Genomic DNA, 13,932 nt, shown 5'->3' on the forward strand with positions numbered 1-13,932 from the left:
CAGCATCGGAACAGGCACTTTGGCCCACAATATCCACACATGAACACAATGCCAAGTTAAACTAATCTCCTGCACGTGATCCATATCCCTCCCTTGCATATACATGTGCCCATCCAAACACCACTATCGTATTTGTCCCCACCACCATTCCCGGACAGCGTGTTCCAGACACCCGCCACCCTCTGGGCAAAAAAGAAAAATCTTGCCTTTTGTCTCCCTCACGTTAAAGCTATGCCCTCTAGGCTTTGACATTTCCACCCAAATGTTTCTGACTGTCTACCCTATCTATGCCTCTCATAATTTTATATAAGGAATGGCGGGCCGCTGCCTGTAGAGGGAGACTCTGAGCCGGCCGTTGCTCGCCCCGCCAAGGTCCAGAGAACTGGAGAGGTGGCCAAAGAGTGCCGGCCATGGTGAGCGCGAGAGCAAGGGGCCGGTGTGAGAGTAAACCAGGGTCTTACCTTCCGCGCCCTCAAGGTCGGCTGCGGGTGGCACCCCGCCCCCAGGGGCACAAAGGCTGAAGGAGGCCGGGCGAGCAGAGGGGCGAGCGGTCGCTGGATGATCTGGACGGAGGCCACAGAGGGAGGCACTGCAGCAGCCTGGAGCGCGCCTGGATCAGGCCCCACTCCAGGAGATGAAGAGCACAGGCCGGATTGGACTTTGAAAACAGTACCGAACCCGGGTGACTCTTGTATGCAGTCTTAGCGGACTATTTACGGCAATCTGGGATTGTGCTTAGTATGGTAATATTTCACTGAACTGTACGCAAAAAGTAATTTCACTGTACGTATGTATATGTGACAATAAAGAACCATTGACCATTCTTCTATCAGGTCTCTCCTCAGCTTCCAATGCTCCAGAGAAAACACACCAAGTTTGTCTATTTTCAAGAACCTGATAGTACATTGGCCACCAGACAGGCCAGAGGGTGCTTCACGTTGCCATCATCATCAGTTGACCCTTGTGCACCAGTCATAGAATCTGTCACAGCCGTTCAGTTTAGAGATACAACTCGCAAACAGGCCCTTCAGCCCACTGTGTCCATGCCAACCAGCGATCCCCATACACTAACACTATCCTACCACTCTAGGGACAATGTTACTGAAACCAATTAACCTACAAACCTGCACATCTTTGGAGTGTGGGAGGGAACCGGAGTACCCGGAAAAAACCCACATGGTAACAGAGAGAACGTACAAACTCCATACAGACAGCACCCGTGGTCAGGACCGAACCTGGATCTTTGGCGCTGTACCGCTACTGTGCTGGCCTGTATCGACACCATGTCTCCAACAGTTGCCCAATTCTACCTGGCCCAATGAGATGTTAGTGGCATACCAATTGGGCAAGAGTTAGTCAAAGATAGCATGGGTAAGTTGGGCCAAAGGGCCTGTTTCCATACTGTATGACTATAGATCACATGATTGCATAAATGATAGGTTCAGAAATTCAGCATCTCCTTTCCAATTACATTGGGATATAATGTTATAGACGTTTTAGCTCTTTACATCTAACTCTGAAAGGCAGGTTTTTTTTTTTTTTTAAACCTTTCTTTTGCCCCCGACGGAACAAGCATCTTGATTTTCACACAATAGAACAAACTGTGACATCAGGGACTCTTAATCTTCCTACGGAGAGAGATTTACGCACAGAGATTACGAGCACAATTCACATAGTGTGCTCAACTGCTAAATGTAATTCTTGGCACAATACATGTTGTGTCATTTTACTGAGGAAAAAAAATTCTCTTTAATAATTCTTCTGCACAACACAAAAGCCCGTCTCCCTGGAGAGATCAAGGACAATACTGTTACAACTTGGATGAGATATTATGGGGAAGGTTTGAAAATCATGGATGGTTGGTTTGGTGTTTGGGAATGGCTTGCAGTATCTTCCAAAGTGCAAAACCCAACCTACACTGGGACCCAGTACACTAATGTTCTCTCTTCACTTCACAGATGACTTGCTGAGCTTTTCAGGCAGTTTCTCTGTTTACTTCAGACTTTCAGCATCTGTAGTTCTTTTTTTTTTATCTTCAGCATCTGCTCGCTCCTTCAACATAGGATGAAACTTCATTTTCTTTCTGCGTTCCTCTCTGTGCCCAGCCCCCAGTTCCTGGTTCCTGCACAAACAGGGTTTCACACATCTGAAGAAGGGTCCCGACACAAAACATCATCCTTTCATTTCTTCCACCCCACCCACCCTCCCCCCACCACAGAAAAGTCAGGACCCCTCAGACTGAATCGTTACCTGTTCATTTCCCTCTACAGATGTTGCCTGACCAGCACTTCTGGTCTTTTGCTGAGGATTCCAGCATCTGCAGCCCCTTGTGTCATTATTTCCCCAAGGGAGAGTTTTTGGGACAGTGGTTTTCCAGTCCCTTGAACCATTGTTCTTGTGATATCATTTAATTGATTCTTACATCTTTACTTGTTGTGTTATTGTATTTACAGGCCTGCTCTGCCGCTGCAAGTAAGTTATTCATAGTTCTGTTGCCAGTACATATGACAATCACACTCTCTAGATTCGTGTTATGGGAGGTTGGTCTTGGAGGGGAGGATGCTCCTCAAACTGTGGAGCATCCTGGACAATACAGCTTACCCCCTCCATGACACACTGGTCAACCCGAGGCATACCTTCAGCAACAGACTGGTTCCACCAAGATTCAGGACAGAACGCCACAGGAGATCCTTCTTCCCTGTGGATATCAAACTGTACAACTCCTCCCCCTTCTGTCGTGGGGTAGACTGAGACTGACTCGCCTCTCCCCCCCCTGTTGGCCGATCAATTTCCATCCTGGGATAAATAAAGTTCTATCGTATCGTATCGTATCATTTACTGGGATCAATCAGTTTACTGGGAGTGGATAGGTTTACAATTTACGAGTTCACTTGAGGACAGACAAAAAATGCTAGAGTAACTCAGCGGGACAGGCAGTATCTCTGGAGAAGGAGGAATGGATGACATTTCGCGTCGAGACCCTTCTTCAGACTGATGCCAGGGGAGTAGGCAGTACAGAGATAAATGTAGTCGGAGACATTAAGACCAGTGGGAGAACTGTGATGGGGAGGGAGAGAGGACAAGCAAGGACTATTTGAAGTTAGAGAAGTCAAAGTTCACACCGCTGGGGTGTATTCTACGCGTGAAATACGAGGTGCTGTTCCTCCAATTTGCGCTGGGCCTCTCTGACAATGGAGGAGGCCCAGGACAGAAAGGTCAGATTGGGAATGTGGGGGGGGGACATTAAGAAAAGAGAGCAGCAGGGTGCGACTCATCCTTGATTATGCTGTTGGCCTTGCTGAGGCAGCACGAGGTACACATGGAGTCAATGGAAGAGTGGTTGGTTTGTGTGATGGTCTGGGCTGCGTCCATAATTTGGTGTAGCCCGCATATCTGGAACTTTGAGAATCAGTGGTAGTTGGAAGTCCCTGGGTTCAATGGTAACTTGCTCAGGTGAGTATTCTAATACCTCTGCCCTCTCAACAACCTTCTGCTGAAACCATCGGGGGAGCAGGTCCATTCAAATCTTTGACAAACCCTTTTGATGTCACCTAATGCACATCATTGTTCTGCGTTGTCGGATGAAAAGCAGCAACGCGGAGAGATCTTGTAACCCAATATGATATAACGGATGAGATTCGCAACTAGAAAGGAATAGCTGATGGATGTGTCTGGGTTCACTCTTCAGTAGAGCGGGAATGCACAAAGTCAGCTGCAGGTCAGGGAAGCATGTTTTATCCCAGCTGTCAGACGGATCCTTCTGAAGAATTACCAGCCATGATAATCGACAGCGTGTAACATATCTCTGGAAGATATACTCAACCTGAACCCTAGTGGAATAAAGACGACTTCTTCCTCGTCATAGAACATGGAACGCAGCGTGGAAAAGGACACAAAGTGCCGGGGTAACTCAAACAGAAAGAAACAAAGGTAGACACAAAATGCTGGAGCAACTCAGCAGGTCAGGTAGCACCTCCGGAAAATAGGAATAGGCGACGTTTTGAGTCAAGACCCTTCTTCAGACTGAACTAGACAAAGAAAGAAAAGAAGGAACAACATCACCTATCCATGTTCTCCAGAGATGCTGCCTGACCTGCTGGTTACTCCAGCACTTTGTATCCTTCTGTCCATTAACCAGCATTTGCAGTCCTTGTTTCCACATAGAGCACAAAACAGGCCATTCGGCCCACAATTTCCATGCCAAACATGATGCCCAGTTAAACTAATCTCCTGCGCCTGCACGCAATCTATAACCCTCTATTTCCTGCATATCCATGTGCCTATTTAAAACTCTTTAAAATGCCACTTTAATTTCTGCCTCCACCACCAACTCCAGGCACCATCACTCTCAGTGTAAAAAACCTTACCCTACACATCATCTTTAAACTTTGCCTCTCTTGTCTTAAATATATGCAGGCTAATCTTTGACATTTCCACCCTGGTGAAAAAAGGTTCTGATTGTCTACCTTGTCTATGCATCTCATGATTTTATAATCTTCCATCACGTCTACCCTCAGCTTCTGACGGTGCAGAGAAAACTATCTATGTTTGTCAAAACTCTCCACTGACTCTCTGACCACAGCATGTCCAGGCCCCCGAGTAATAAGTCAGGATCTGTGCACTTTTATTACTCTCTTCTTTCCCAGGGCAGCACCAGTCCAGGGCTATCTTGTGGCCAGGGAGCAGGGTGATTCTACCACCGAGTCACATTATTTATTATTGATGAAGTTTGGCATGTTGTTGATGCTGGAATTTCAGGTGAATTCAGTTTAGTTTATTGACACGTGTACCGAGGTACAGTGAAAAGTTATTTTATTGAAAAGCCATGTGATAGTAGAATTAGGCCATTTGGCCCATCAAGTCTACTCCGCCATTTAATCATTGCTGATCTATCTCTCCCTCCCAACCCCATTCTCCTGCCTTCTGCCCATAACCTCAGACACCTATACTAATCCAAAAATCTATCTCTGCCTTAAAATTACCCACTGACCTGGCCTCCACAGCCTTCTGTGGCAAAGAATTTTACAGATTCACCACCCTCTGACTAAAGAAACTCCACCTCATCTCCATCCCAAAAGAATGTCCTTTAATTGTGCGGCTATGACCTCAAGTCCTAGACTCTCCCAATAGTGGAAACATCCTCTCTGCATTCACTCTATCCAAGCCTTTCACTATTCTGTACGTTTCAATGTGGTCCCCCCTCATTCTTCTAAACTCTAGTGAGTACAGGCCCAGTGCCGACAAATGCTCATCATAGGTTAACCTACTCATTCCTGGGATCATTCTTGTAAACCTCCAGTGCCAACACATCCTTCCTCAGATATGGTAGCCAAAAGTGATTCCGCTATTTTGTTTGAGGTGAGCCAAATTGGAAGTGAGAATTGGTCTTTTACATGAAACACAGGCCGCTCGTAGGCCGCTGCTCAGCATTGATTCAGAGGCTGTTGAATGTCACTGAAGCGTTAAACGATTCTAAACCACTGTCGAGTGAGTGTGAATAGCTACTTGCAAGATAGTGCTGAAAGTGTCGATGAGAAGGTAACATTGCAAACATCAACTCATGGTGAAGAGGAAATTCCGTACACTCATATTAGTTCATGTTGTCTTTATTTGACTCTCTTGCTCGATTTGAATTGGTAATAACCACCCGAGGGCTATTACTGATTTCTGCTTTCCACCGAGTTCCGACAAGTGCAAGACACCACACAGGGGAAGCACAGCATGTGGCAGAGTGAAGCACAAGGTGCTGGTGGAGTCCAACTGGTGAAGTCAAGTGAGTTTATTGTCATGTGTCCCAGATAGGACAACAAAATTCTTGCTTGCTGCAGCACAACAGAATATTGTAAGCAGAAATACAGAACAGTTCAATTCAATATACACATAAATAAACAGAGAAAGTGCAATAGGCTGTTACAGTTCAGAGTCCGTTTGTTGGCGAGATTAATAGCCCGATGGCTGTGGGGAAGAAGCTGTTCCTGAACCTGGATGTACCAGTTTTCTGGCCCCTGTACCTTCTACCCGATGGTAGCGGAGAGATGAGTGCGTGGCCAGGATGATGTGGGTCCTTGATGATGTTGGCAGCCTTTTTGGGGCAGCGACTGCGATAGATCCCTTCGATGGTGGGGAGGTCAAAGCCGATGATGGACTGGGTAGTGGTCACAACTTTCTGCAGTCTTTTCCGCTCCTGGACGCTGGAGTTGCCAAACCAAGCCACGATGCAACCGGTCAGCATTCTCTCTACTGCGCACCTGTAGAAGTTCGAGAGAGTCATCTTTGACATACCGACTCTCCGTAATCTTCTCAGGAAGTAGAGGCGCTGATGTGCTTTCTTTATAATGAGCCCCCTCCTCTACTCCCTCTTCACCTATGACTGCACACCTGTACATGGTACTAACACCATCATCAAGTATGCAGATGATACAACGGTGATTGGCCTCATCAGCAACAACGATGAGCTGGCCTACAGGGAGGAGGTCCAGCACTTAGCAGCATGGTGCGCTGACAACAACCTGGCCCTTAACTCCAAGAAGACCAAGGAGCTCATTGTAGACTTCAGGAAGTCCAGAGGCGGAACGCACACCCCCATCCACATTAACGGGACGGAGGTGGAACGTGTTTCTAGCTTCAGGCTCCTGGGAGTCAACATCTCTGATGACCTCTCTTGGACCCACAATACCTCTACTCTGATCAAGAAGGCTCATCAGCGTCTCTTCTTCCTGAGGAGACTGAAGAAGGTCCATCTGTCTCCTCAGATCCTGGTGAACTTCTACTGCTGCACCATCGAGAGCATCCTTACCAACTGCATCACAGTATGGTATGGCAACTGCTCTGTCTCCGACCGGAAGGCATTGCAGAGGGTGGTGAAAATTGCCCAACGCATCACCGGTTCCTCGCTCCCCTCCATTGAGTCTGTCCAAATCAAGCGCTGTCTGCAGAGGGCGCTCAACATCGCCAAGGACTGCTCTCACCCCAACCATGGACTGTTTACCCTCCTACCATCCGGGAGGCGCTATAGGTCTCTCCGTTGCCGAACCAGCAGGTCGAGGAACAGCTTCTTTCCGGCGGCTGTCACTCTACTCAACAACGTACCTTGGTGACTGCCAATCACCCCCCCCCCCCCCCGGACACTTATTATTATTTATTCAAATCGTTTGCTATGTCGCTCTTCCAGGGAGATGCTAAATGCATTTCGTTGTCTCTGTACTGTACACTGACAATGACAATTAAAATTGAATCTGAATCCGAATCTGAATCTAATTACATCAGTGTGCTGGGACCAGGAAAGATCTTTGGATATATGCACGCCCAGGAATTTGAAGTTCTTGACCCTTTCCACCATCGTCCCGTTGATATAAAGTGGATTGTGGGTCCCTATCCTACCCCTTACAAAGTCCACAATCAGTTCCTTGGCTTTGCTGGTGTTGAGAGCCAGGATATTGTGCTGCTACCATTTGGTCAATTGGTCGTCCTCACTTCTATACTCCGACTCGTCCCCATCAGTGATTCATCCCACAACAGTGGTGGCTTCGGCGAACTTGATGATGGAGTTCGCACTATGTCTGGCTATGCAGTCATAGGTATGGAGTGAGTACAGCAGAAGGCTGAGCACGCAGCCTTGAGGTGCTCCCGTGCTGATTGTTATCGAGGATGTCACATTTCCACCAATACGGGCAGACCGTGTTCTGTGGATGAGGACGTCGAGGATCCAATTGCAGAGGGATGCACAGAGACCCAGATCTGAGAGCTTGGTAACCAGCTGGCGGGGATGATGGTGTTAAATGCCGAGCTGTAGTCAATGAATAACAGCCTGACATACGAGTTTTTGTTGTCCAAGTGGTCCAGAGCAGAATGGAGAGCCAGTGAGATCGTATCCACCGTTGATCTGTTGCGGCGGTAAGCGAACTGCAGTGGGTCGAGGTTCTTGTCGAGGTATGAGTTGATGTGCGCCATAATCAATCTCTCAAAGTACTTCATCACCACAGACGTTAGTGCCACTGGTCATTGAGGCGCGTCACCTTACTCTTCTTGGGCACTGGTATAATTGATGCCCTTTTAAAGCAGGTAGGAACCTCAGACCTCAGAAGTGAGAGGTTGAAAATGTCAGTAAAAACTCCAGTTAGTTGGTCCGCACAGGTTTTCAGAACACAACCGGGTATTCTAATTTCTATGTTTCTATGTATACCATCAGGTCCAGGCGCTTTCCGAGGGTTCACCCCCTTGGCGGCATCTGTGGAGGGAAATGGACAGGTGACGTTTCAATCTGAAGGGGCCTGACCCCAAATCGTCAGCTGACCATTTCCTTCCACAGATGCTGCCTGACCTGCCAAGTTCTTCCAGCACTTTGTGTTTTGCTCAAGATTCCAGCATCTGCTGTCTCTTGCGTCTCAGTATAGCAGAGTGAATATTGCTTTGCTATTGGTCTTTATTTGTTTGAAAATTAGAAAACTGAACATTTTTTAGAAGAAACACATGAATAGTTATATCTTAGGAGCAAGAATGAAGATCAGCTGTTTAAACTTGATAACATAATTCTAAAAAAAAACAAAGAGGGTGATGGATATATGGTTCGAGCTACCAGTGGTAGGTGAGGCAGGTATTATAACAGCATTTAAAATACACCTGGACAGGTACGGTAGATATGAAAGGTTCAGAGGAATATAGGCCAAACACGAACATATGAGATTAGTTTAGATGGGACATCTTGGTCAACATGGACAAGTTGGGCCGAATGGCCTCTGTGTGACTCTATGAATCAACGCAATGCCCAGCCTTATGATACGCTGATTCACCCTAACCAGAGCTTTGTGTCCACCTTCCAGGGACCAGACTTGAAACTAAACACGAAGGCTTCAGAGGAATGCCAGCGAGATTAACCAAAAGTGATGCTGGGGATTTAAATACTTGAAAGGAATAAATATCAGGGCTTTGGGGAGGGGGATGGCTCTGAAATGGGACCAGCTGGATTCTCTTGAATAGAGCAGACATAGACTTGACAGGGGAACAACCACCCCAGTGCTGGAACTTCTCTGGAGTTCAGTGGGACCAAAGTCTGCATCACACTCTAACATTGCCACCATCATCGTTTTATTCATTTGCTTCAATGGAACTTTATTGTTACAAGGTACAGGAATTGTTACAAGGTTAAGGTACAGTGAAATTCCCATTTGCACACACAGTCCAGTAAAAATAGAGTCGAGTGCAGGGAATCTGGAACATTGGATTTACTTTAGTTTAGTTTAAGGATACAGAGTGGAAACAGGCCCTACAGCCCACCGCGTCCGCATCGACCAGCAATCCCTGCACATTAACACTATCCAACTAGGGACAATTTACAATATTACGAAAACCAGTTAGCCTAGAAACCCGTACGTCTTTGGACTGTGGGAGGAAACGGGAGCACCCGGGCAAAGCCCATGTGGTCACGGGGAAAACGTACAAACTCCGTACAGACAGCACCAACGGTCAGATCAAACCCGGGCGTCTGGCACTGTAAGGCAGCAACTCCACCACCACGCCACCCCTATTGATTTGGGTAAATACAGCTCTGCAGTCAGTTTAAAAGTAAATTAGACTGAATCAAGGTTAAACGGAAACTCCACCGAGAAATCTGGAATTCTGCTTTTACAACCTTGGGCTGTTCTGGCATTCGTTTATTATAGTCACATGTACTGGGATACAGTGAAAAGCTTTTGTTTCGTTACGAGATACAGCATGGAAACAGGTCTTTGGTTCACTGGGTCCACGATGACCGTCCATCACCCACTCACACTTGTTCTACATTTCGCATCCACTCCCGACATGCTAGGGGCAATTACAGGGGCCAATTAACCTACAAACCCACACACCCTTGGTTTGTGGGAGGCAACTGGAGCACCCAGAGGAAACCCAGGCAGAAGGTACAGATTCCACACAGACAGCACCCAGAGGTCAGGATCGAACCCAGGTCGCTGGTGCTGTAGTGGGGGCAGCTCTACCATTGTCTGCATGCTATTCAGTCAAATCAAATCATACATGACTATAAACAAGCCTGACACTAGTATAACAGGTAGTGCAAAGAGAAAAATAACAGCATGTGGAATTACAGCATTATCACCTACACTTACAGAGGACACGTCGAATGTCCACAATGAGGTAGGGTGGAACTGGAATGCAAATTGGAACTACGCCCTGGTTTATGGGAAGACTGATGTGTGGCTTGATAACAGCGGGGAAGATGCTGTTCCTGGATGTGGTGGTACGTGCTGTCAAGCTTTCGTATCTTCTGCCCGACAGGAGAGAGAAGAGGGAATGACTTGGGGTCTGAGTGGTCCCTGATGATGTTGGCTGCTTTCCTCAGGCAGCGTGATGTGTAGATGGTGTCAATGGTGAGGAGCGTGGTCCGTGTCATGGACTGCGCTACATCAACAACTCTCTGCAATTTCTTGCGGTCTTGGGCAGAGCTGTTCCTGAACCAAGCTGTGATGCAGCCCGATGGTATCATACCGTACACGAGTACAATGGGTCGGGCAAAAGAGAAAATAAACAGAGAGCGCAGTACCTCGTTTCAGCTGCAGAAAAAGAGATTTTAAAAAAGTGCAAGGGGTGCAATGAGGTAGGTTGGAAGACTGGGAATATGGTTGATTGTGAAGGCAAAATGGCACCAGTGGAAGGATGTACAGGCTTGGCTCAGTCCATGGTGAAAGCTTCATTTAATGAGTGGGGAATTAATATATGCTGTGGAGCAAGCAGATTTTCCAAGCCACACATTGAAACATAACAGACATCCAGCCAAACCTAGCAGCACCATGAAGACCAACAATCACCTGGAGCCACTATAATGAACCACTGTTATCCTGACAGTAGTTGGAAATCTTGCGCATTCATCGCCAAAAAATTCTTCTGTTTCCTATAGCAACCGTGTATAGAAAAGAATGAGTGACGGGCTCTGGGGTGAATCAATTGGAAAACCCCATTGAATACCCAGCTAATGAAACCACTCAGAAAATCCAAAGCACTCTTCAAACAGCAACCCCCTTCCCCCCCCACCCACCACTGTAGCAAAGTATTACTTCTGCAGAAAAAAATGTTCAGTAGCTACTGGAACCATCTGTATTCAGGATCTCCGAGGTAGCCAAGATGCAACATTGTCTGCAACATTAGGGGTGGCACAACGGTCGAGTTGCAGCCTTACAGCGCCAGAGACCCAGGTTCCATCCTAACCACGGGTGCTTTCTGTACAGAGTTTGTACATTCTCCCTGCACCCCACATAGATTTTCTCCGGGGTGCTCCGGTTTCCTCCCACACTCCGAAAACATACAGGTTTGTAGGTTAATTGGCTTCGATAAAATTGTGAATAATTGTCCCTATGCGTGGAGGACAGTGCTAGTGTGGTATTGCTGGTCGGCACGGACTCAGTGGGCCGAAGGGCCTGTTTCCACGCCGCATCTCTGTACCCTTTCTCAGCATAACAACTCTGCCACAAATTCAACCTGCTACAAGTTATAGAACCACAGAGTCATACAGCACGGAAACAGGCCCTTCGGCCCAACTTGCCTATGTTGACCAAGATGCCCCATCAACACTAGTCCCACCTGCCCGCGTTAGGTCTATGTCCCTCTACACCTTCTTCTGCAATGACTTCTTCTGTGGTTGCTGTTTCAGTACTCAAAATCATTTTTCAGTTGCAACAAAGTTGAAGAAACTTTGTTGCCTGGCTTATTATTCCTATATTTAATTGCTGTAACCGGCCAGTTTATTGTGACTTGGGAAGGTTTTACTGGCGTTTTGAGCTGCGTGGAACTACTTGAAGCACCAACTGCTGGAGCTGACTAAAGGCGCAAGCGGGGATTACACAGGCAACAAACTGTTCAACATTGCCACTGATCTGCCACTACCATCTGGCGATTCATCCTCCCTCATCACCAAGCCTTCTGAACAGGCTTGCTATATGTTAACAAACATCTCCCGTAGTTTCAGATACTTTTCCACTCTTCTTAAAAGCCCATGTAGAGACTTCCTTCATCGCCCAGTTCAGTTTAGTTTAGAGTTACAGGCTCTTCAGTCCACCGAGTCCACGCCGCCCAACAATCCTACACACTAGGGACAATTTTTACAGAAGCCAATTGACCTTCAAAACCTGCACATCTTTGGAATGTGCGAGGGAACCGGAGCACCCGGAGGAAACCCACTCGGTCACAGGGAGACACCCAATCGGTCACAGAGTGCAAACTCTGTACAAACAGCACCCATAGTCAGGATCGAACCTGGGTCGCTGCCGCTGTAAGGCAGCAACTCTACCGCTGCGCCACCGTGCTGTGTGTTCCGTGTTGTGTGATATGACCTTTTTTTTGCTGAAGATGCCAACCATCTTCGCACTGAGATTAATCTAGTAATCAATTAAAGCATTAGAAAGGACAACAGGACCAGACCCAGAATTGCAAGAAGATTAGTTTCAATGGTCAGGGTGATCATTAGTTACCGACAGAGAGTTAACTGAAACTTCACCGAGCCAGTCACCAAAACTGGAGCAATTCACACTAATGCCACCAGATATCTCTCTTTGACCCGATAACCCGACGCAAAGCAGCAACAGATAAGGTTTTTGCCTTATTTTTCAGTGGAAGGTTTAAAAAAAAGCAGACACTAGTATGGAGAGTTTCATCGTGGAACTGGGCTCATTCACGTGGCCACCCTCGACTACTCCAGCTGTTTTACTGGGTTAAAATATTACCTCTCCTCAGTGACCCCGCCGATTAGCTTGCAGTTTACCACCAAGTAGAAACACATAGTTTGTTCCATTCAAGGGTCAGAAGTGAAAGGCACACCAGTGACAGAGCCACCTTCATCAATCATGCTCAATATTGAAGGAGAGGACTGGGCTGGATATCCCTCGTTTTATTACCCTACTCATGTGAAACAAAAAAAAAACGTCTCCCATCCTCTCCTCTCCTGCAGTAAATTCTACTCCTCTAATTGCCCAGCAACAGTGACTGCTATCACTATGGTTACTGAAAGAAATTTCATTGTGCTGCTTTGCTTTCAGAAGTTAAGCCGTCCACATTCATTTCAAAACTCCGTGCAAACTGAAGGTAGGCAGAACAGTCATTTGGCTTGTGAGCGAATCAATTAGCCACAAGCAAAACAAAATTCATTTTTATCAGTTATCAGACCAAGTTTAAGCATTTGCCTTCTCCTGTACTAGCCAGTAAAGCGCAAAGTATTCAGCTCACATAAAACCCTAACCATACTCCAACGATTCAGCTTAGTGCACGAGAAATAAAGTCCATGCTAAGTCTTTCTCAATTCCAGTCGCAAAACTCAACTTCAGCTCCGTGGTACTAGTTAAGAAAGTTTAGCGCAGAAAAAAAGCTGAGGGTTGACCTACCGCAAAAGGAGAGACATATCACAATCAGTGCAGCAGGGTGAGACAAGGCTCTCTGTCCTTCCATGGTTATTGGGGCAAGCAGTCTAGATACGCTGGAGCAAGCAGTGTGCAGCAGCAGCAGCACCCTCTCTCAGCTGCCTCTCCAGCATGTCCTTCAAAGCCCGCTCACAAACTGATGGGAAGAACATCACCAGTGCTCCATGCTCAGTCACAACAGTGAACACCAATGATACTCTCGCCCCCGTCCACTCGCTCCAGCTTCACTCAAGCCCGTTAGAGCACTTTGTAATACACGGTCCGGACTTCTCAGCTGGACTGGGTCAATGATGTCCTGCAGCTGAACTTATGAGTGTCCTCGTGACTTTTAGGAATGAGGCATTCCCATCATTTCCAACACTCTCCTTGTCCACAAACAACTACAGGTTACATGCGTTTTAACAGGGTGACCAATTTTCATTGTGAAAAGGGTTTGGAAATCTAACAATCTAACTTTTGATGATTCATTTACTATAGAAAGATGTTGACATCATTTCTAAACTGCAGGCTTTAAAGCGTATATTTATAATTT

General features: G+C 46.8%; 1 protein-coding gene across 1 annotated transcript in view; it reads right to left on the reverse strand.

Annotated features, from left to right (window-relative positions):
* Positions 1-13,609, reverse strand: part of LOC129711793 (protein crumbs homolog 2-like) — a 129,659-nt gene extending 116,050 nt beyond the window's left edge. The window contains exon 1 of the mRNA XM_055659728.1: positions 13,365-13,609. Coding sequence (XP_055515703.1) covers positions 13,365-13,428 — 64 coding nt within the window. The 5' untranslated portion in view covers positions 13,429-13,609. The remainder of the gene's footprint in view (positions 1-13,364) is intronic.
* Between the last annotated feature and the right edge of the window lie 323 nt (positions 13,610-13,932).

Source organism: Leucoraja erinacea, chromosome 31 (assembly GCF_028641065.1).
Source record: "Leucoraja erinacea ecotype New England chromosome 31, Leri_hhj_1, whole genome shotgun sequence".
In the NCBI taxonomy this organism is placed as follows: Eukaryota; Metazoa; Chordata; class Chondrichthyes; order Rajiformes; family Rajidae; genus Leucoraja; species Leucoraja erinaceus.